Source organism: Orbilia oligospora (genome assembly GCF_000225545.1).
Source record: "Orbilia oligospora ATCC 24927 unplaced genomic scaffold scaffold00054, whole genome shotgun sequence".
In the NCBI taxonomy this organism is placed as follows: Eukaryota; Fungi; Ascomycota; class Orbiliomycetes; order Orbiliales; family Orbiliaceae; genus Orbilia; species Orbilia oligospora.
Genome location: NW_011645611.1, coordinates 2,298,079 through 2,321,941, shown reverse-complemented (window position 1 = coordinate 2,321,941; position 23,863 = coordinate 2,298,079). Strand labels below are relative to the sequence as shown.

General features: G+C 44.7%; 5 protein-coding genes across 5 annotated transcripts; 1 reads left to right on the top strand and 4 right to left on the bottom strand.

Annotated features, from left to right (window-relative positions):
* Positions 1–407: 407 nt before the first annotated feature.
* AOL_s00054g703 (uncharacterized protein) lies at positions 408–1,430 on the bottom strand (the record flags this gene model as incomplete). Its single annotated transcript, XM_011122019.1, has 1 exon — positions 408–1,430. The coding sequence occupies one exon, from the start codon at positions 1,428–1,430 to the stop codon at positions 408–410; it is 1,023 nt and encodes a 340-aa protein (XP_011120321.1).
* Positions 1,431–2,471: 1,041 nt separating this feature from the next.
* Positions 2,472–3,437, top strand: AOL_s00054g702 (uncharacterized protein; the record flags this gene model as incomplete). The annotated part of the gene is made up of 1 exon (XM_011122018.1): positions 2,472–3,437. The coding sequence occupies one exon, from the start codon at positions 2,472–2,474 to the stop codon at positions 3,435–3,437; it is 966 nt and encodes a 321-aa protein (XP_011120320.1).
* Positions 3,438–5,276: 1,839 nt separating this feature from the next.
* On the bottom strand, positions 5,277–5,693 carry AOL_s00054g701 (uncharacterized protein; the record flags this gene model as incomplete). The annotated part of the gene is made up of 1 exon (XM_011122017.1): positions 5,277–5,693. The coding sequence occupies one exon, from the start codon at positions 5,691–5,693 to the stop codon at positions 5,277–5,279; it is 417 nt and encodes a 138-aa protein (XP_011120319.1).
* A 2,203-nt stretch (positions 5,694–7,896) lies between these two features.
* On the bottom strand, positions 7,897–9,780 carry AOL_s00054g700 (uncharacterized protein; the record flags this gene model as incomplete). Its single annotated transcript, XM_011122016.1, has 7 exons — positions 7,897–8,839; positions 8,900–9,008; positions 9,070–9,116; positions 9,180–9,264; positions 9,336–9,560; positions 9,632–9,699; positions 9,764–9,780. The coding sequence occupies 7 exons, from the start codon at positions 9,778–9,780 to the stop codon at positions 7,897–7,899; spliced, it is 1,494 nt and encodes a 497-aa protein (XP_011120318.1).
* Positions 9,781–17,428: 7,648 nt separating this feature from the next.
* On the bottom strand, positions 17,429–17,743 carry AOL_s00054g699 (uncharacterized protein; the record flags this gene model as incomplete). Its single annotated transcript, XM_011122015.1, has 1 exon — positions 17,429–17,743. The coding sequence occupies one exon, from the start codon at positions 17,741–17,743 to the stop codon at positions 17,429–17,431; it is 315 nt and encodes a 104-aa protein (XP_011120317.1).
* Positions 17,744–23,863: the final 6,120 nt, after the last annotated feature.

Below are 23,863 nucleotides of genomic sequence, written 5' to 3'. Positions count from 1 at the left end.
CGGTTAATCTACGTAACCCTCAGTATATATACCAAACTGCAAGTCTATAAACCTTAACAATATATTAATATCCGAGCCACACTAATATAAATATACAAGAGGCAGCAAGGGCCCGAATGCGTGCAGGCGTAGTTGTAACAAGGAGGAATATTAAAAGAGACCAAAAAAACAAAACACCGTTGTGGTAAAAAAAAAAACACCGGGTAAGTCCATATAGGTATGAACGAAAAAGGTATATACAGGGGAAAGGGCAAAAATCAAAGGGTAGAAACCGGGGTGCGTGCACAGGTTAGACATATGATGTTCCTTTGAATAGGTGCTGTGGTCGCCAGATTAGGTATATATACAATATACGCCCCGCAATCGCCGTAGAGGGCAATTCACATGCACTCTAGCTCCACTTCAACTTATGGTGCAAAGCTCAGCACCCGACTAGCAATTAGATTAGGTGTAAAGATATTATTAGCCATCTCTGCCAATCTAATATGCTCTCTTCCGACAAGACCATCAAAGTCACTTCTGCTCATTGATCCCTTTTTGATTTTCCGGTAAACTTCATGCCGGAGGGACAGTTCCATATTCGATTGAGCTAGTCGATTTCGGGTTTCCACTGGGACACTGGGGAATAGCATTCGATATTTAGCGCGGGAAATGACTAATCCGTCAATAAGTTGTTCTTGTTCTCGCATAGTGAGAACATATCGTTCAACTTGGCTCCAGGACGGAAGTAATGGAGCCAGTTGGCGTGGCTGGGGCGATAATGGTGCAACTGATGGTGTAATTGTTGAAGTTTCTGATATTGCCTCGTCGTCAGATTCCTCGATTTCCGGGGCTGGTGATGAAGATGGGACTAATGGCTGGTCCGGTGTTCTTTGATCTTCGGACGTCTCATGTCCCAACTTTGGAGGGGATGGTGCTGGTGGTGCTGATGCAGATAGTGGTTTATCCAATTCTTTATGGTCCGGATCAGCGGGACCATCGGAACTCTGGCTTTGAGCTTTTAGAGTCTGCAATTTTGGACCCGAACCCGCTGACCAAGTTAACTGTGGGCTGTCCTCCATGAGGCTAATATTGGGAACCTGTCCATTCCTGCAAGAATAGACTTGAAGTCCATCAATGCTGGTTTCCTCTAGCTCTGGAATGCCAGTTGTAGCATTGCGCCTGGCACGTCTTCTTCCTCCAACGAAAGTTTTTGGAGTGCATGATGCCGCGCTGCAGCTGTCAACTAGTGTGGGCGAGGAACTTTGGCCGCTCGACTCAGCTGTGGTTGGGACTGAATTTCCGGGAGTGGCAGGTTCCTTTGCCTTGGAATCTGAGGCTTGAGCCACGGCTGCAGCTGGGGCGGCGACTCTTTTCGCTGTGATCTTCTGGGCTACCCGGTTGATGCATAAGATAATACGTTCCTTAGCTTCTTGATTATGATCCGCCATTTTTGTGGGAAAATGTCTGATCGTAGGTTTAATTAAACGAAAGGGATTAGGTAATTGTTTGAATATAATCTCAAAGCGAAGATTGAAACGGAAGGGTGGTGTAACTGTTGCTAACAGGTTATTATCCAACGAGGAGTGTAAGCTTGTATGGAGCTTGAAGGTTGATGTAGATTGAAATTAACGGTAGAATATCACATTGGGTCTACGGGCCTATAGACCAATTATTTAAAGGGGGCTTTACAATACAGTGTTCAGTAGAGTCATCCGTCCTGGAGCCCTAAGTCTTCAGTTTATATGATCGTCTATCTTGAAAATTCAATGATCTACAGATATATAACTTAATTGACATCCCGCCTGCGGGTTGTGATACCAGATATGGAAACTCTTGCCAGCTATGGATTACTTTATGGTTCGAATTTAGAACAAGAGAGGTCTATAGCTATATAGGTTGGAACTGATCACGGGTTTATCGCGAAGATGCAATTTATCTAAGCCGCTACTTGATATATTTAGCACTTATTTGAAAACTCCTCATAAATGCGTTATATAAACTTTTTTGATCGACTATGTTCTATGATCCATGCCCTTAATAAAGCGAGTAGTAATTTCCAGGTCTTGGAATATATTATATAAAAAGATTGTCGACGTTTGACGATAAGACGTCACTATCGAGTTTTCATTGACGGGGACGCTTCGGATTATATCGAGGAAACCGGGCAGGCTTATATAATGTATAATCTAACTTTCTCACGATAACCTCGAGGCCAATGTATTTATATTTATATCTATATATATACTTAAGTAGTTATATAAGGTACTTATTATGGAAACCCTCCACAGGACGACAATGCCACGTGAAAAACGTGTTGTCGAAGGTTGCACGGAGTCGCCCAAAAAAAATATCCAACAATATCACGTGATATCAAAATATTGTCTCGGGACAAGTTCCCCCAGCATCCTTCCTTCCCGTAACCACACCATGTAACCAATTTTATCCCTTTCATAATTTCAGGAAAAAAATCCTTTTTTCTCAGCAAAGCAATGTTGGGGAGGACGCTACGGGTCGGCGCGCATCTGTCCCCTTCTTACCGCTCGACAGCCCTCAGAAAGCTTAGTCGATCTTCACCCATTGCTAATGCCTTCTTCCAACAACCGGTCTCACGCGATGCAAGGCACAACTCTACGTCAGCATACCAAGGGATTGGAGGGAGCCCAGGTCGTCCAACAGGTGGAGGCGGAGTAGATCCAGTTGAGGTATCACATTTCGACGCCCTTGCGTCAAGCTGGTGGGATGCACAGGGGCCGTCTCGACTCCTCCATCTAATGAACCCGATGAGAATCGACTTCGCAAAACATTGCTTGTCAATGGGCATTCCTGTCGAAGCGACTACAGATGCAGGGGAAGGGGGAGGGGAAGGTTCGTCTAGAGGTCTGACCGTTCTTGATGTCGGCTGCGGTGGTGGTATTTTTTCAGAATCTGTCGCAAGACTACCAAACACCGCCAAAGTCATCGGACTTGATCCATCCGAGCAGGTTTTGGGAGTTGCTCGAGCGCACGCCAAGAAGGACCCAACGTTATCCGAGAAATTACAATACATTAATTCGTCAATAGACGACTATACACCTGACCATCAGTTCGATCTAATTACCCTATTCGAAGTGGTGGAGCATGTGCCATACCCCGCCGCATTTCTACAGACATGTATGCGGCATGTGAGGCCAGGTGGGTGGATCGTGCTCAGCACTATTGCAAGGACTTGGAGCAGCTGGATGACCACCAAGCTTATTGCGGAAGATCTCTTGCATATCGTCCCCAGAGGGACACACGATTGGTACAAATACATCAATGAGCCAGAGATGAGATCGTTTTTTGAGAAGCAACATGGTTGGGGGTCACAAGGAATGCTCAGCATGGGATGTCTGTACGTCCCCGGATTTGGATGGAAGGCAATAAAGGGCAGCGAAGACTACGGAAACTATTTCTTCGGTGTACGCCGAGACCTTTAGATAGTCGATTTGTGACCAGCTTGACCATTATCTTTTTTATTTTTATTTTTTTTATTTTTTATTTTGAGATCTCAAAAAAGGTATATTCTCAGCTCATAAAGCTTAAACCCACCGTTACTGGAAGATGAGACATGGGCCGTGCTCCCCGCGCTTGCAAACATCTTCTCCTCGGAATTTTTCTTCTTTCTTTCCCACCTTAGTACAGCCCTGGACGACATCATTCTAGATGGAATGGGTTCAAAAAATTCTGCTTTCGGCCAAAAATCATCAAACGCTGAGCTGTCGGTATTGGTACCGAGGTTGGTATGCTGTCGTACATACATACATGCACTCGCAGAAATACGATAATGGAAAAATTGATCCACTAGCTAAGTACATAAAACATTACCCTGACATAATTGACATGGAGTCGCAAAAAAAAAGTATGGAGACGAAAGCTTTGTCCCAGCCAATGAGAACCGGAAAGGGAGATTTCCCTTCTCGATGTATGTATGTATATAGTCACAAAAGTATAGTAGTAACAGGGTCAAGACACCATGAAGACAGTGTATCACCGGCATGTCCCAGTCTGCCTTAACTACTCCGTACCTTCGATACAATATTATATTTTATGCAATAACATCCAGCAGATATAGCCCAAGAAAAGAGGGGTCTCGTTTTACATTCCTTCTTTTCTTTTTTGTGTATTTCCGTCTCCTGGATATCACAGAGAGGGAGAGTTCAGTTAAGGTTAAATTCTCGCTCCGTAAGCTCGGGATCAACCTGTTACCAGGTAAGAATCCCTCATTACGATCTGTGGAGAGGGGGAGACAAGGAAGAATTATATTTTTGCTTCCTGTCAGGGAAGCGGAAGAAGTTTCTGTGGAGTGTGCCTTGGACCGGGTGAGGTTTTAAGTGGAAGCATCGCGATAAAATATCCACCAATCAGATCGCGAGCCGTATCTATAACACTTTGGCGATATGAACCTACCTTCGGGAAACCGAAATAAGAGTCTTGTTTAAAAGGTTCCATGGTTGCACAGCAATAATAGGATTTGCTTTTTAATAATAGTAAAAGTAAGTGTAATTGAAACTGTAACTGAATAAGTACTTATGTAATGTACATACATTACATAACATACATATGATACATGGTACAGCTGAAGAGCTAGAGGAGGAGGAGGAGGACCGCAGACGGCTAACTAAATTTAAACAGTATTTTTGAACCGATGAGCGATGCTGTCCCACCTTCGGCCAGGTTTTAGCACGGCTTAAACGAGTTTGATCAGCCAGGACGATACGCTCCATGCCTTATACTTACCTGGTTCAGCAGATTGGATACGAACCAAGCTTTTAAATCCTGTTCGACTGTTCATTTCCAGTATCTGGCTCATAGATGCATAAACTTTGTGAAGACTAATTTGCTAATTGGTTGATCATGAGGCGGCTCGCACTTATGCAAGAGGCAAGGAACGTTAGATCACGGGAGTATCAGAGACAAAAAGAAAAGGCCCCCTCACTTCGCCCAAGCTTATGGAAAGAAAGGAAAAGAAAAGAAAAGAAAGAAAATAAGAGGAAGAAGAACCCGAATTTCGAGTCGTCTAGGGAGGTCTTCTTAGCCGCTTTGAGCGTAGGTTTAGTGGCCGTTATACATCGAACACAAAGCAAGGAGAGTGGAGGAGGATGGTCCAGACACAACATTATCAACAATTAGCGTCTGAATCCAACAATTTCACTCTCTGCTACTACACTATACCACCTACAACAGAGACACTAATTTGAGGGTCTCAAGTTCGAAATGTTGGAAACTAAGTAGTATGCTCCAAAACCCACTATTCCACCGGACGGGGAAGGTCGTCATTAGGTACAGTATTCCATTGTTCTATCCTGGAAGTTCGGGTATCCAACCGTAGAAGTTTCTGAGACACATCGGAACCAGCGTGCCAGACCGTGCGCTAGCTTCATTGCATTGAATAAGCGAGATGTAGGCAGTGACGCTGGGGAAGTAATCCAATAACTGAGATCTTGGTACGAGGAATCCAGGTCCAGAATCCGTTTGCCGAGGTGTCTTTGACTAATTTTTTTGGTCAGCAGTTTCGAAAATCCGAATAGCCAAATATCGATGTTGTAACCTCTCGGTGGAGTCAGGCCGAGGCCACCACTATCACTACGCAAGCTAAGGAACAAGAACCCTAACGCCAACACCTTTGCACCCTTAATTCCCGGTCTCGGATGGCCAATGAGCTGTCGTCGGTTTGACAAAAAGGTGGAGACCATTGTGGAGAACGCCTCGGGAGCCCCGTAGCAATCCAGTGGTTCACTTTGAATTTTATTTCTTGACCTGTGGATCGGAATATGGAGTCGGCATAAAATTCGGAAAAACTAGGCTGGGCGGTCCACACAACCTGGCCTTCCATCGACCCCATCCTGTAGGTTTTTTTCTTCTTGGTGCAGGTGCAGCAGTGCATTGTAAGGAAGTAAGTACTTTCTTCATGTTGGAGGAGGTACTAGTCCCGATTCTCTTGATGCGTCGTTTCGAGCATTCCACTGGGTCAACGCTGGCTTGATTTTCGAATTGAGTTACTGAAATGGCATTTGCCGGCCGGAATTCATCACTAGATTTGCACCAGGGGACGAAGGAAGTCTAGAATGAAGTCCCCAAGAAAGGCCGGTGTGAAAAGGTGAAAAAAAAATAATATAAAAAAAGTGATAGATCATATATGACAGAAGAAAAAACAGAGGGCGTTGCAATTGCTGCAGCAGACAATTTCCGTCCTCTCCTGTTAGGCATTTTAGATGCACATCCATGTAGATATGGACATAAAAAAGGTGGCCATCCGAAAATCCTATTCATCTCGATCGAGAGGATCCGATATCGTATGGCCTGATGTCCCGTTCAGCTGTACTTCTGCGTAATGCAAGCTGCACACCCAACAAAAAAAAGAATCGTATTGGAAAAAAGAGGGCTAGCGAAACTGGAGGGTGTGGAGCTTAGACCATCTACAAGTAGTACCACCCCTTTGTCAACTCTTTTGCGTGGTGCATGAGTCGATGATTTCATAGAAGTAGTATTGGTGACGAGACGGGGAAATCTACAAACTTCGTACATGGGTCCCGAGATACCCGAAAACGTATCAAATCTAGCAACCAAAACCAGGACTGGTCTCCGCATCTACAACCTTTTTCTTCATCTCGTCCTGCGATATCCTGGACAGTGAGTAGGGTTTCCGCATGGAAACCCACGAAATTCGAACCCCTCAAAATGAAGAGGAAGGAAGTAGTTATTTTACTTTATCATTTTATTATTTTATTTTATTTAATTCACCTCGAGAAATCTTAACCCTAACTGCCTAGGGAGTACCTACCGAAAATGTGTTTGTCTTCTGCGGTTGGCCCCCACTTCGACCAGACCCAGGCGTCAAATGCAAAATGTTGGCTGGTCCACATTTCTTGTCTCAGACGAACTGGTTTGTTGGTTGTTCTTTCGTCTCCAGACCCCGAGAAAAACGTGGTCTGGGAAATTTTTTGGTATGGGACGCGGGAATGTGTCCGGTTCCAAGCACCTTAACCCACTTTGGTGATACGCTAAGGCTCTCTGACTTGCATGAAATCGAGCCTTTCTTGACCATTACCGTCCTGAATATACGAGGAAAGAGATATTGTTGCATCAGTGTGGTGTGTGTGTGTGTGTGTGTGTGTGTGTGCTATGTATGCGTGTGATCTCGTGTGCAGGATCCTGAAGACTAGTTAGGTGACCGGGTTCTCAAGCTGGCAGCTGGTCTCCTTCTTTCGATAATTTTCTGGCCAGAATTAATACTACGTATACTCATGAGCAAGGGCAAAGGGTACCGCTAGCGCCTTTATCCTATCTTACTTTTTGGTCAGCATGGCGTTTTGTATCTGCGTAATGGAAGCTGCAAACGGTTCTAAGATGATTATGGCTAGTTATTACTGAATGCCAAATATATGTTCATAATCGCATACGTCTAGTATGTACAGAAGGTCCCCCCTCGGAGATATGCGGGGTAAGGAAAACTTGAAAGACATGTTTTTTCTGACAAAGGAAATCAAGATGGGAAAATATCAAATCTGGTATCTTGCTCGTATATACTATATCATTTTGTGCAAAAAACATCGGCGGGGACAGCCTGCTTCCAACCACAGTAAAACGCCTGGTGAATAATTTTTCTTGAAACATGAAAAAGCAAAAGAAAGAGTGAAATCTGGACAGTGTGAAATCATAAATTACAAAAACTCTAATGTAAAGTAGTAGGTAAGTATGTAGGTACTACCTGCCTCACGGCAGGACCACAGAAGACCCTTGCAGGGAAATATGCAAAGACAAAGTAAAGAAACTGTTGTTTAACGCCTTAAATGCTTCAATCGGAAATGCAAGGGAAAGCAAAAACGGGAAAGCAAATTCCACAATGCCGGGTCCCCGGTTCGATAGCTAGAAGTCGGTCGTCATAAAATCGGATTTTCATGTAGCATAAGTTTGGCTAACAGCTGAATCAAAAGAAATCGGTGGGCCAGGGGTTTTGGTGTGTGTCTGTGATCTAGATCCATGGGGCTCAGACAAGGGAGGTAATTGCAGTGGGGGCAAAGAAATCCCTGATTTGTATGGTGACGGAGGTTGCGCTGGCATTGTTAACCCTCTCGATGTAGAGTTCATTGGTGAAGATGTATGAGAAGCCATGGAACCGGATGTTCTTGATAGCCCCGGTGATGGAAGTCCCCCAGGTGGCGAGTGAACCGAGCTGGATTGCGGTGCCGCCCGATATGGTGGCTGTTTGCTTGCAGATGTATCTTCAGGGTATGATGGTGGGTACCCTGCGGAAGAGGCTGAATTATGCCTTTCATAACTCTTGTAGGGACCAGAACCTGCAACCGGCGACCTAGTGCTTTGAGCTGATGGTGGTAGATTGGGTGATTCGTAAAGCGGAGAAGGCTGTTGAGTAGGATGGACAGGAGAAGGACCAGAGTAGGACGAATGACGACTTTGATACTCGTGCTGAGGGTGTTGCGAATGTGGAGGATAATGTCCGTATCCAGAATTTGAGTGGGGGCCATGATGGGGAGGGAAGTATCCTCCTGGGGTTGTCGGGGAGCGCTGTTGGTAGGGCGGGTAGTTTGGATAGCCAGTGTGATAATTTGTTTGATTTGGTGGTGGGTGGTTTGGGGGATATTCGCCGTATGGCGAGCGTTCACCATATGGCTCACGCCCATGGGATCCGTATGGAGGAGGGGGATTCGATTCCATTTTCATCCGCTTATGCGCATCGTGATAGGGTCCATACCCGTAATCGACCGAAGGGTGAGGCGTTGGGTATCCATGTATATAATGACTATCAGGAGATGAAGGCCTCCTCATTTGTGCACTGGCATATGCCTCTGGTGGAGGAGGGCGATAGGCACGTTTTCTTCTAATTATTCGTCAACTCTATACTCTCTCAATTAATAGGGGATTTAAATAATTTACTAACACTAGAGTTCGGGGTTCCTTTCTGATCCTGAGGCGGACACCTTGGTCGCCAAAAGATCTGGATAGAAATGTAGACTCTGACATTCCGGGGAAGTTTTTCATTGGGTAGACTAAATGCCACTTGTCAGTTAAAATTATTCAATAAAACCAAAGCATACGCTGGGATCATACCGGTGAAAGGTGCCGAAGTTATTGATTTAATATAATGGACTTCGCTACTACGAAACCTTTAGTACAACGTACAACGTAGTGACTATAACAGGTACTGAAGAAACACTTACGACGATATTTCGAACAGACTGAATCTTAATCTGAACTGACCTTCGACCTTGACGGAAAGGTCACCGAATACGAAAAACCCCCCATCTATAAAACAAAATCAAGTTTAGCAAACCTATATATATTAAGGTTCCCATGGATTCCAATGTTCCACTTACCAGTGTTGTCGATGTCCTTGAGTCTGTGCAACGAAGATACAAGAGTACCAGCCAGGGCCTGGTTGTACGATGAGCTTGCACCGGTATTATCCTTTGGGGTTTCTGTGGCTGGGTAAAGGTTTGTACACATAAAGTAGTACGGGCTCTGTAAGTAGTTTTGCTGGGGGTCGCTGTCATCTCTGATCTTCAACTGAATAATTGGTGGAGGGTCGACAGGTTTTCGATCTTTCGTAAATGCATGTTAGTATGAGGAGGTTGTCCAAGCTATTAGTTCGTACGTTGGAATATGGAAATACCTTTCTCTTTTGTGCCCGCTACCCTCGCTCTCTCTGGGCCCTGTCGGATATAGAGCTCATAATCGTCACTGTATTATGGGAAGTGAAGTTAGCATATGGCTAAGGAGGAACAGTTGCAAAATTGCGAATTACCTTCTTAGCCTCGACATTCTCGAGGATGCATCCGCAAAAGAATGATTTTGCATTTCCACCAGTGCGTCTTAGGTACCACGGCCGGAGGTATCCTAAGATCTTGGATCTTCGAGGAAGAAAGAACAAAAAAAAAGAAAAATAGCAACGAACGCAGCGAAACCAGAGATGTTAAAGCCGGTTCGAGTTCCAAATAGTATTAGACGATCAATTAGGCTCCTTCGTCTATAAAGTTGTATTGCGTTGTATAGGTAGTATGCAAAAGCGGACTTCGATGTCTAAGTCGAGCGTAGATTGTATACATATAATATGGTCGGTCAAACTCTGATTAACATCCGGAGCAGTTGACAACGATGTCTTTCGAAGGACCAGTTTTTCCAGCCGGGGTCCACTATTTTCCAATAAGAGGAGGCAGCTGATAGGTACTGTGGGGTTGTCTGTGGTTCGAGATGTTGTGAGTTGAAACTAGTGCCAGACAGTCAACAGCCTAGTCAAGGTCAAGGTCAAGTTATTCCGAGGACAAGCTTGGGCGCTGAAGTTGGTGCTTTTCTGGAAACAAGGAAGCTCGGACCCAACAGGAACCTTTTTTTTTTGGTCGGATTCTCGATATACGACCAGAGATACGCAGTTGGTATAGCCGCGGACTGATATGACCCGAGGTCTATAGGGTCCGACTGTGGAGCGAGCGCAGGGAAGGGAACCAAGTCGTTTTGAAACAAAGGCAAGGACTGTTACCAGTCTTTTACCCTCCGCCGATATAGATAACGTGGACACCGCTGCAAGATTTAAAAGATGCTTCGAGGAAAATTCTTTTTCGGATCCAGAAGAAGTTTACCAGGAAATCAAGAGATCGTTAAGTTAACGCCACCACGCAAGAATAAAAAGGTTTGGCTGGGGAGAGGTTTGGCGGATTGGCTGGTCACTATGTAAAATGCGGGCGGGCCAAAGGCAAGCTAAATAAGAACAACTGCAGTACTGACTGACTCGGGTTTCGGGGTCGTATGCAATGCCCTCGAAACGGAACCGAGTGGTGAAGCCGGTGGCGCAATTTCCACAGGCGAACGGTGGTTTAGAAGGCTTAGGATTTTTCTTTCGATCCGAATTTCCTTCGTTAAGGCAAAAAAGCCAGGAGATCAAGGACAGTGCAGGTTAAGAGAGTGAAATGCGAATGGGACGGTAATACATATAATCCCGGCCGGACGGGTGCGGTGCTGCTAAGTGTCCCAAGCCAAAGGGAGTGCAAAACGCAGATTCGCGCGGTGGAACCAGAAAGAAGTTACGCTGCGTGCTCTAGTGGCGTGCTGAAGCGGCTGCAAGTTTAGAGAAAATGTGACGGCTGTGTTTTAAGACCTTTCGTGTAATGTTGATGATATTTGTGTGAACCTCTGCTGGCTATTCAATTGGTAGATTAGCTTCACATTCTGCGGTATGAATGCCGATTGCTTGCTGTGATTTCGAAGGAAGTCCAGGTTCCGAGACGAGCCTGCGCAGCTGCATTGGTTCCCGGGTCCCGTATGAAATTCCAATCATCGACAAGCCGGCCAGCAACCGGTGCGACCAAAGCACATGCGATACAAAGTTTAAACCGAGCACCCGCAGAAGGAGAACCAGAGATAATGAAGGAATGGGGGAGGTGATGCACAAGACCAAACTTGGTTATAACTAATTAATTTCCTAAAAGGAAACAACGATGGCTTGTCAAAAAGCAAGGCGCCGGTGCCGCGTACATGTATGTGCGTACTGCAAACCATAAAATCTCCTTTATGATCAAATAGGTACGATTACTGTATCACAAGTGGCCGGAGTTTGCCTGCAGCGCAGTTGCATCGCCTGGATTTCCGTTGCGCTATGGATGCGCTGGAGTTTTCCGGCGAAAGCGAAACTGGCTGATGAAAAGATGAAGGGGGGGGACAGGAAAAATAAAATAAAATAAAAAAAATGAGGAAGAAGGAGTATAATATAGTCTAGTTACTTACATCTAGGAAGTCTATGTGGTTCAGTTGCAAGTGAGCCGATAGAATTTAATATTTTGGTAGGACGTCGACTGGTAATTATAAATAAATGTTGACTATAGCTTCGGCTGGAAAGGATGTCGAGGTTGAAGTCGATGTCGTATAGTGTGTGTGTGTGTGTGTCCTTATATCACAGATATCAAAGAAAAGGGCTTCGATATGTATGAGAAGTCCTATCAACCCAAGCAGATACACAGGATAGGATGGAATAGGACAGGGCCAAGTTTAAAAAAGGTCCTGGACGGGTAGGTACTTGGAGTTATATATGTAAGTACGGAGTGGGCTGTATGTGGGAAGGGTTTGCTGCTATGTGCTCCGCTAGAAAGACCGGGCCCGCTTGCCAGTGCTGTCGCAGCTTGTGATTATATATATAAAATAGAAAATAGTAATAATAAAATAAAATAAAAAAAAGAAGAGAAACGGGGGGGGAAGAGAGACAAGACTCGGGGGGCGGGATGCTACAAAATATATGCGAGATCTCCCAAAAGGTATCTGAGTTCAAGGAGGGGATGTAAGGACAGTTATAGCTGAGACTAGTAAGTATGTAAGTACGTACTAAGTTCACAGCGCGGAAGCGTCCTGGGGAAAAGGCTAAACTATCGAAAATAAAAAGTTGAGATCAGGTCCGCCGTAAAGCGAGGCCATGCAACTTATGTTCAGGATGAATTGGAGGGAGCCTGGGTTCGTTCCGGTTTGAAATGCTGGGGAACCGAGTGTTAATATGTGTTAGGAAGATTGCTAACAATAAGCTCCGACAGGAAGAGCAGGAACGAGGTTGACCAATTGTAAGTACACAGTAAAGGCAATCGGTTCATAGATCAAATCAAAAAGTCACTAAGGAAGCAGTAGCCGGAAAGGTGGGCCATGGCCAGATACACCGCACCGCACCGCTCTGCGCTATACTATAATATACTACGGTCCTTCCTGGCTATGTATGGTCATGACCCATGGCCCGTATACCATGGCCTCTTGGAGTATGTGGGTGAATGAATGAACGAATGAACGAACGAGCAAATGAGTGAGTATTCGAGTGAGTGATTGATTGATTGATTGATTGATTGATTGATTGATTGATTGATCGAGCGAGTGAGTGAGTGAGTACTTTTTGATTTTTAATTTATTTGTTTTTTTCTCTTTCTTTCTTTCTTTATTGTATTTTATTTTTTTTGTTTTTTAATACTTCGCGATATATTAGTTCGCTTCATTATAGCTAGTATGTATGGTATGATTTCCCTCGATTCCTGGGATTTTGCTTTTGAATTGGCACACCAGTCAATTGCACTGCGAGAACATGACATCCTCTATAGTACTCTACTCTTCTCTTCTCTCCTCTCCTCTCCTCTTCTCTTCTCTGCCCTCTTGGAATGAATAAATGAATTCAAATGGGGGGGTGTGGATGGGTGAGGGATCGGAGGGCTCTCATGCTCTCGTTCTTTCGCTATCTGTGGTACCGACCCGAACCGGCTTCCCATGGAAGGCAGGTAAGAGGGTCGCGCTTGACCTTGGTCCACGCAGAACGCAGTGCCACCACGCTGCTTCTGCTTCGATTGTAAAATAAATTAGTTCTGCAATGTCGCTGAATTCTGATACCGTCAGCGGAATCAAGAATTATACGATACTAGGCAGCTTCCAAACCCTACCGATATGCTCTTTGTCCACCTGTGGATCGTTGGGAGAACTAGCGAATCACCGCCCTTCTGGCCAAGGATTCTCTAGACAGAGACATCTATCGGCTTAGGACTATCTGGAAGGTCAGTCCTTCGAGTCCGGATGATAATAATCAACAAGATCGGTGGACTCCAGGCTGATCTACTTTTTACAATGAACCTTGTCAAACTGGAGAGAAGGGAACTAGCATTTGGCTTGGCTCTTGGGAAAGGAGCCGTTCCTTTTTCCCGCAGCTGGGCCTTCCCCCTCAGAGCACGGGTGCACTGTCGAGGGGTAAGCCGATTAGAAAAAAGACGAGCGAATGGCAAAAGAAGGTGTTCGAGATGCAATCCGAGAAGGGAGGAAAAAGGAAATGGGTGATGTTCGGGGCCATCCTTGCACGACATCGCCATTGTCTCCCAGGGAGGAAGGAACTTCATGCAGGCTCCACAAGAAGGGCACGACCCACAAGCATCACCCTGGGACTCCTGGTTGTACGCTTACCAGGCTGCAAGCTGGTTGTGTCTCTGCTGTCGACAGGATTGGAGAGACTGGCAGCTACTGACATTCAAGAATCCCTTTTCTTTTTCTAGTTATTTTTCTTTTCTTATGGCTTTTTTGGCGGAGAATACCAGGGGCTAAACTAAGGCAAGATTGCGACGTCTTTTAGTTAGCTAAGTAGCCCTCTGCTAATGTGGAAAGAGAGAGAGGGAGGGCTTAAGGTCCGGTTCGGTTGACATCGTCACCAAGCTTTTCCCTTCGTCTCAATTATATTATGCCAGGTACTTACGTAGCACAACTGCCCCGTATACACACATGATGTACATGTACATGTGCGGGTCATAGTCATCGATTCGACAGCTGGAAACTAGGCACAGTTGTGTACGGGCGTGGCTTCGGTCAGGAAACCCCCCCCCACTTGCACTTGCACTTGCACTTGCACTTGCACTGCAACCCTTAGACATGTTGTATTTAGGGAACCGAGCATACCATTTTCATCGGAGCATTATGCACGCTATCCAGCTGATAGGAACATCGCCCGCTTGACTCGACTTCTGGCAGCATTGTTTTTTCTTTTATTGCATCTTTCATTTCCCACCACCACCACCACCACCACGTCTTGGAATTAAGTATGTAGATTCCTTGGTTTATGTTTCATTAACTCCTACGGGTCATCTACCTTGGACGCCGGCGGCACTCTGGCGCCTCTATTTCATATTGCCCACATGCAGGGAACAAGGATGTGGAAGTTCTTTGCGCAATTGTCTCGTCGACCTCAACTAATTACCCCAACTGGTCGCTGGGTAGATACCCATCTTTTGGGCTGTCAAGTTTCGTGCGAAACAAACGAAGTCTTATTTTAGCAGCCGGGGTCATGTAGATGTTCGAGCACAAGACCTTTTTTTTTTTGCCAGCTCCCGCATTTTGATAATGTTAATCCAACGGTAGCTTGAGCGGAAGCGGCAAGAATTAAAACAATTCAAGACAAAAGGCTGCAGCTCGCCCCGCTCATGCTGAACCGATGAGGTAAGTAGCGGTCATCTTGGAGCAGATATCGCCAGGTTCCGTTGGCGTTCATACAGATCACCATTACCTGGTCGCTACATGGGCTATGTTAACCTTTTCGGATTGATTAAATATTCGAAAAGACTAAGCGATTTGTCAACTTTGCGAAATGCTGTAAAATATCAAAACGAAACATCGAGGTCCAGTCAATCGGGAATCGACTCACAATGAAACTCAGACAGCATCTCTATCGGGATCTGGCATTTCAAAATAAAGTTGTTTTGTACCTGGTAGGTAATTAATATATAAACTCTCTAACTTTTTAAAACCCTATTAAATATGGCACAGAGGCAACCGTCCAGATCTATAATAATATGATATGATGCGCCTTAAAAGTACGGAAATATGAGTTTCCATATGAAGTTACTATTAATACAAAACATGAAGCAGAGGTACCTACGGACCTCTCTAAGATTGCCATCGGATCCAAAAACCTCAGTAGTCAAAATTGCGGACTAGACTCAACTAGCACCCGTAGGAAATCCTACCCTCCCCGAGATTCTCTCTTTCTTTTCCTAATTGAACGAAAGCGAAATCCAGTTTTCCTTCGAACCCACTACATATTCGGAGCGGGCTCGATCGGCCCGGCGTTTGGGTTTACTAGATATTATGCCACTATATCCAGCCTTTCGGCTTCAGTGGATCTGTGTTTTTTTTAAAAAAAAAATGCAGACAATCCAGCTTCGGATGGCGAAACGTGGCGTACAAATGCGAAACAAATCTTCACCTCTGCAACATGCATAGGAGTGGGGACCTTAGCACAAAAGGCGTGTATCTCCACCGCTATATTTGTCCATTCCCTGAGCTTCAAATAAATAAATGCTTGCATGTGGAGGCTAAACGAGACATCAGGTTGCACAAGTTCTAAATGTCCAGACCTCACAGCTGGAGCACAGCGCAGTAATATTATTAGTTCTCGAACTTACAGTCGTACCTGAATCAGTGTTTGCAATGGCATGGCCATGGGCAGTGCTCCTGGCTGGATCTGAGGAACCAGACGAGGCAGAAATCTAAAACCCAACGCTACCAGACATCTATTTTGCGTTGGCGAGTGTCTCCGGTTTTCCTCAAAATGTTTTCTAACTTAAGAATGTCCTGTGGACTCCACTGCAGGCTGCAGACTATGCCGATACCATCTATCAGCACGTACGCCTTCCATGGCCACGCTCTATCACAAGCCCTGCCTTTACATTAACATGTGTATCTTCCAGATTCCGAAAAACGGCACGACAACGCCAAGCGGCTTCCGTGGATCCAGGGATCATAGGTCTCGCTCTTCCCGAGCCTGCCCAGGGTCTGGGGCATGTGAATACATATGGCAGGCAGCAATCAAATCTTTCGGATCATCTCCAACGCCCAAAATTTTGAATAAGCTACTTTCTTTGGATCGGTCTTTTGTATGCGAAACCGCTTGTCAGACCACTTCTCATTCGTTTCTAGTTTAACTATAGTCGCCTGTTGGAAATAGCCGAGTCTATCTTGGTTAAGAAAGTGGTTAGTTAGGGAAATCGTGAAGTCTCACGGATCACTTTTCCAAACTCCCTGTTTGCATGACAATCTATAGAGGTATGATACATCTATCATACCGACCCCATTTTGCTAAATAGAAATATACCGGAGGTGTTAATAATACACGCTGCAAATTTCCAGGATCGTACTTCTCTGACATGGGGTACTCTCGACGGTTTAATGCAATGACCCTATAGGATCCTTCTGCCGCCAATTCCTCACGCAACGATGTCTATACGGTGTCAATCGACTTCGTAACCCCAGGAAGAATTAAGTATGTATATGTGAGAATCGGATTCCAGCATCCGTAAATGTTTCCACCTTTCGATTATGCTATGAGAATCTGACTAACGTTATTCTATTCTATTTTCTTTTCTTTTATCGCTTTTCGAGGTCCTTCCCAGTGAGGACTTCCTGGCGATGTCTTAAACAGGACACACACACACGTGGTGCCTGGTAAGAACCTGCTTCTGCAGCTGGAAGCGACAACAGAAGTTACCAACTTCACTCGCCCTTTTGAAAGATATTTGGCTTTGGGTCGCTATCAGTGGAACACACTCGAAGGCGGCAGGTAAATACATGCACCCCACGGACAGCTGTCGCAACCATGCCTTGTCAGGTGCACTGGAGACTCTAGCACCTTCAGATGACCTGGTTCAATGAACGGGGGGTATTGGTACTCATTAGCTCATCGGAAATATGTTATTACCCTGGGGGGGCATATGGTTGATCCGGAAAGTCAGCTCGCTGAACCTAGCGAAACCCGTCCCCGCTTCTGTAAACGGCTGCTCTCTCTCATGGAAGCGCCAATTCAACTTCAATGCTAACTCAACCCTTGTATGCGATTCTAGTTTGAAGCTGATGTCAATTTGTGACCAGGCTCCGTGCAAGACATTCCATCTGGAATCTCGGGTCGTTATCAAGAAACAAATTTTCAGTCTAGAAACGTATTCGACATCTGCCTTACCCGAATAGTGTATGTACATACACTGGTGGCAATGGGGCGAGCGATTTTGTCGATGGTAACATCATGCTCTCCAAAGTCACTTTCCTGCTTCGAGAGGGGTCCCCTTGCCGTTGACGAATGCAAGGTTACAGACCTCTTACCTACTGGTTCCCATAGATTGTCGACGAATATCGACCAGGCTTTCAAAGTAGACGGTTCCTTCGGGAAGGATCCAAAGATTATCCTGACCTCGATGGTGGCACTTCTTTCCAGAACAGAAAACTCGCATAGTTCCTTCGGCATGGAAGACGGCACGGTTGACTGACCAAGCCTCTTAACTCTCCGAGAACCTAGACCTTGAAGGGTTCCATGGGTTGTGGTCCGGATACAGCCTGTCAAAACCGTTCTTATGCGCAATTTGCAATACTTGCGAGTCTTTATTCCAGAGCCTACTCTTTTGAACCAATGAAGGCCCGAAAAACTCCACACCAATTCGTTCTTTGACGTCTCTCAACTGCCACGGCGATGAGGTGCATGCAGACAGATTGTGCCTGCACGAAGAATCTGCCGCCCCGTCTTTCCAATTTCATAAAACCAAGGAAGGAAAACAAAAACTGTCAACCTAATTGCCACTCTGATAAATTTCCAGATGAAACCTAACGGTTCAGTAGTTCGGTGGGGCCTCGTATCGATATCGTATCAGTAATTTCGGTTTTTTATTTTTTTTTTATTTATTTATTTTAAATTTCAGCATCACTACAGCACTAATTCTGAATACGGAGATAGCTTAACTTAGCCCTTAGTCTCTATATAACCGTTGAAAACAATCAAATCTCAGACGAGCTATTATGCGAAAAAAAGATTATGACGTGCTGTTCCATGTCGTAGTTTCCAAATTTAAATCTCGAAACATTTATAAGTGAGTAAAATCCAATCCCTTTGTCAAGATTACACAGGGTTGATAGTGGAAACCTAGGCCCGATTATTCGAGATTTTGTATACATGAAACATCTATAACCGGGAAGCGGGACTCAAGCCATAGATTCGAGCCACTCTCTCTCGCGTTGGGAGAACTCCAAAAACAAAAAACAAAACGGCTGAGGAACCTTGGGTTCAGGAAAGGCAGAGCTGACTTTCCGAGCCTTGGAAGACACTCTATTTGATACTCTAATCCATTTTTCACTCGGTGGTCTATACCACAAGACCCATTTTTAAATTTCGGTTCATTATAAAATTGACGCGAATTTTATGGCGAAACAAGGGTGATCGTCGCCTGCAACTATAATACCCAGAGGCGTATTAAGATCTCGTCCTGGGATTTCGGGCAAGACGGTTTGGCACTGGTGATCATATGTAGTATATATGGCTCAGACATCGGCGAGGCTTGTGTTCAGTGCCTCCGGTAGTATTTTGCCAATTCTGTGTACGAGTTTTGGCGAAGCTGACGGGTCCGTGCAAATATATCTAGTGACCCACTGATCCACAATGTCTGAAGACAATATGGAAGCTTAGTTCCTGTATCTCGAGTCATAGACCGGGCAAATGCGAGTCCTATCCCTGAGAGATAATTTGTATCTTCGGGAAGGCTAACCGGTGAAGAGCTATCGATAGCACTGGGAGGGTGGATGCTTATTGTGAGTTGTTTCTGTGAAGAAATGATAACTCCCCTGGGGTTTCCCTGTTTCGCGATGCCATTCCGATAAATTAAATTAAATTAAATTGGCTCTTCTAGAGCTTCTGGAGGGTGCCCTAGGCGGCAACATGGGCGGGGTTGTAACTTAATATCCATTGACAGCTCATAGCATAGGGACACTCGGACGCTATGCATGCGAATTGGCTCACATCCATGGAATAGAAACTCCCACACTTCTTTGAAAACTTCGGACTGAGGTTCCTAAGTAAAAGCTGGTGTTTGTTTGGGATCGGAGTACTACTGGTCTGGTTCCGCTGGTATTTTCAAAGGCGACTGCCGGTGATGCCATTGTAGCCATGGGAATGGTGCTCCACAAATGCGGAAAACTTTCCATCGAGCTCTCTGGGCTGCAGACTTCGTAGACTTGGCCGATGCAAAGGACTGCACTACCTTCGAATATTTACCACGCGAGGAATAGCCCGAGAGTTTAATCTCCTCCACTTTTTTTGGCTTCGAGAAGCTTTCCAAATAAAGGATCAATCTTTCTGTAACGAGGCTGCAGCAGTGTCAATCCGCAAGTTTAGGGCCCAAGCTCAACGTTGGTGTTATCATACTATCACGGCTCGTTGCTACTAGCGTTTCAGCCATATGTCTGGATAAAAGAGCCTCAGACGTCATGTCAGCAGATGCAGTCACGCTCCAATCAAAGATCTTTAAGTTTTCTAACACGCAGAAACCCTGAGGGGTGCTTATAATTCAATGGTGCATTTCCCCAATTACACATCTTCCCACAACCCCGGTTAAAAGGAACCGTTCGTGCTTCGTATCATTTTATTTTATATTTTACCAGCCGTGGATATATCTGCATTTATACCAAATTAGGGCCACTGCGTCAAAGTGGGGAAACCAAAGTAGTTTAGTACATATGCATTGTACTATATAGTCGTGAAGTTGGTTGTTCCACAGGTTCGTGATCTGATCTTTTCTTTTCCCTTCTTGTTTCTTCCCTTTCCCTCCCTTTCCTCCAAATTCCCACACCAGATATATTTCTTTTCCTTGGGTTTAAAACCGGTTATATAGGTTTCCTTTTACATGAAAAATTGGGTTTTGCAACCCTTCCGTTTCCCCAAGTTGCCTGCAGCCGAAGATTTTTAAACAAGAACCAGGTTGCCAAACTTTTTGAGATTTGGTTTATGTGATCCCCTTATATCTGGCTAAATTCGATCGCTGAATCTCATTGGACCTCCAGAGATTCCAGATTTCAAGCCCACCCCTCCCCTTATTAGCTTACTTAACACCCAGATGCAAGAGGCGTGATATGTTATTAAAGATTCGATCATCGACCACTTGTTTTCCGTTGAAGTTCCCCACAAGTGGGTAATAGTGCACAAGGGCCCAAACAATAGCATTTCATCTCGTATGTGAATTATGAAGTGTGAGAGAAAGTTTTCTCTCTTTTTTTTTCACCCCCAAGATATTAAATTCATGCAAGAGAATCACAAACACGGAAACGGTATTCTAGTTTTTTTATTTTTTTATAATTTTTATTTTATTTTTCCAACTTGGGCAGAAAAAGACGAAATCGTAGGCCCGTGCGGCTGTAGTCTTCTGGAAGACAGCTGCCATTCGTCAGTTTATAATGGCAGAACCTGGTCTGTGTCGGATGCCGAGTCTTGGACCGTGCCAACGCAAACGAACGGGCCAAATGCAACACCGGTGCACCTTGCGCGTGCTCAAATTAATAAAATAAAGTAAAGAAAAGCAGATAAAGTGCTGCGGGAAGAGGGGGAGCAGAGGAGAGGCGATACTGGTTCTAGAAATACGCACGAGCAAAGTATCGAAGTACATTTGTGTATGTACTATGTAAGTGCATTGTATCGGATTAGATGAAACCCTTACGTCTTTTTGGCACAGACATCTACGGATCCAAAGTTTCGAGCTTGGGCCACCTAACCATGGAACTCAATGTATGGAGTAACCCTGTTCGAAGGTATTCGACATTGCATGAATCCCGCAAAGAGGTAAGTACAGTACGTGGAAGTGGGTATTCCAATTTAGCCGGCGTCCGCGTCCTCGTCCGTAAAGTAAAACCTATCTGATGTGTAACGCGACAACAACATTTATTAGCTTAAGACCAAGAAAATATAGCCAGATTCAACCTGTGGCCGGTGGTGGTGGTAATAAAACATATTGTCACCTGATCACTGTTTGGAATATTTGAAATGGTTAGGCGCACCAGGCAGAAGGTCTGTTGTTTCTGCTTCGTCACGAGATATATATTATAGCACTCTCTATTTTATTATTTTATTTTTTATTTTTTTAAATCGTTTTTGTATTATTTTTTTTATTTTTCATTCTCTGGCTATACGGATCTGTAAGTTTTCCGGTCCAAGGCAAAATGCAATTGGCATAATTGCACAGTTTATGGATTACTGAATCATATAGCCAAGCTTTAAAGAAAGTTCAAAATATATAGACCTTTCGGCAAGATAGGCTCGGGTCATGTTACCATAGTTCAATCAAAGGGGCTAAATATCAATTGGTTCAATGCTAAGCCGGTAGTTCTCAAAAGAAAAAAGGCGGGGATTCAACCGGTGCTGAGTTACAAGACGAAGTGGTTGAAACAAACAAAAAAACAGGCTGCTCCCAAGAAAATGTTTCTTCCAAGTGAGCTAAGTCCATAACTATTTTTTTCTCTAATATCATATAGTGTACTAGCAGAATTGCCGAGAAGTGCAAAAAGAAATCGAAGTTGTGGGAAAATCGGTCGAGATATATTTTTCTTCAAATCATCCAATTCAAACGACCGGCTGAATGGGCTTTTTTACCGAGATCCCACGACTTCGCTAGATATGTTCCGGATTTTCCCAATGCAAGATGCAGGCAAAGCGCCCACGTTTTTTTTCCCTTCCTCATGCCTTTTTTCGAATTTACCCTTTCTACGTTGAAATTCCTCAATGGGAAAAACCTCTTAGCCTTCCGAACCCTTTCGAACCCATCATTTCGCCTTAACAGAGTAACTTCACCCCCCCATTTTGCCTGTCGCAAATCTTCGGATCCCGATTTCATGTACCACACTGTGAACTTCTGGGTAAATAGGATGAAATCCAAAGACCGGCAACCCCGCATCGAAAGGAGAGAGAGCCTCGAACGAATTGGAGAATAAACGTATTCGGGTATCGGCATGGGTTCTTTTTTTCCCTTTCACGCTTCCTTCCCACGAGCTTTTGAATTTAGCAAAAATAAGGGTAAAAGAGAGCTCGAACCCACTTAGATCCCTTGAAATTCCCCGACTCCACTTCCCGAATATATGTGAGAAACAGGAGGTACCTCCCTACACCAGCTACCGCGCCAGTCTACGCACCCGTACCAAGTTCTCTAGTATACATACTTGCAGGGGAGAAATTCCGGAAATCAGTAGGGTAAAAGGGAAGCATGGAGCGAACGAAGCTGCAGGAAAGTATCGTGGGCGTTAGTTCCTATAATTGGTAGCAGTATTAATTGATTGACACCACAGAGGAAGAAGGAAAATGGTCTGTGCGTGAAGATAATTACCTAGAACTATCAAAGTCATACAAGGAAACCCCATCTTGAATTGTCACAGGGTATTTGGGCTTCCGGTTGGCCGCTAGGCTACGGAAAAGACACACTCTCGTATCAGAACGGAGTTCACGACTGATGCAGTTCAGTTGCTCGGAACTTTTGACAGCTTTTGACAGCTAGTTTGCTTTCCGAAAAAAAAAGCTTCCTTTCGTATAATCTACACAAACCGGACATCTCTCGAAATATACTACCACTCCGGCTTCCCAGTCCGTATCTCCAGACAAGACAAATATTAACGCCGGTAACGATCATCAATGATTCCGGTGAACTGATCAATTTGAGCAAATTTCAAAAAGCGGAAGCGCTTACAACTCATCACTTCGCCTGATAGAACATAATACTATAGCTAATATATGTTATATCTCTTGCTGACAGGTCTATCATGTATGGATGATACCATGCATGCATGGGAGTGGCGGTCATTATCATAAAATTCCTTTGGGAATTGGAAAAAGGGAATCAAAAACATGGAACAGCAGCTAGCTGACGTATATCTCTTCCATGGAAACACAAGAACAGAAACCAGTGGGATGAAGCGGGAGCGAAACAGTCTCTTCCAAAAAAATTAAAGTAAAATATACGCCTGCATTGTATGCTATCCAGGAAACCAATTGTGTCAGAATCGATCCTGTGACCATTCTAAAATGATTGGGACAGAAAATTTTTTGGATCTGGGGGTGTGGGTGAGTGGCGGCGGCAAGCCCGGTTCAGAGTACTGCAGCCAATAGCTTCGACATAAGCCCCCCAAAGCATAGCAGCTTGCATTAGTGTGGGATGAGACACCCTTGTACAGTTGTTAGCAGAGCTATGCAGCTGTCATAGCTCAGGGCTAGACGCTTCTGAGAAAGATTGAAAAAGCCCCCGTAACGGTTGAGACCTCCTCGAAACTAATGTGTGTCTCGGAGGACAATCCTGCAGGACAAGAACGTTAACGCGAGAAAATTCTTTCCATGATCTCCTCAGTTTTGCGTGATACCATTCCACTTATTGGCTAAATATCTTCGAACATCGATGCATCGAGCTAAGTTAGCTAGCTAGCTAGCCAGCAGTCTTTTCTCTTTGCGGTGTAGCAATGCTTCCGCCACCACAAAAAATATCGTGAAAATTTGGTTCTGTAACATCCAGTGTTTTTCTTATAATTGATATTCCTAGCTTTCGGGTCTTGGAACTCGGGCTCGGACTATTTT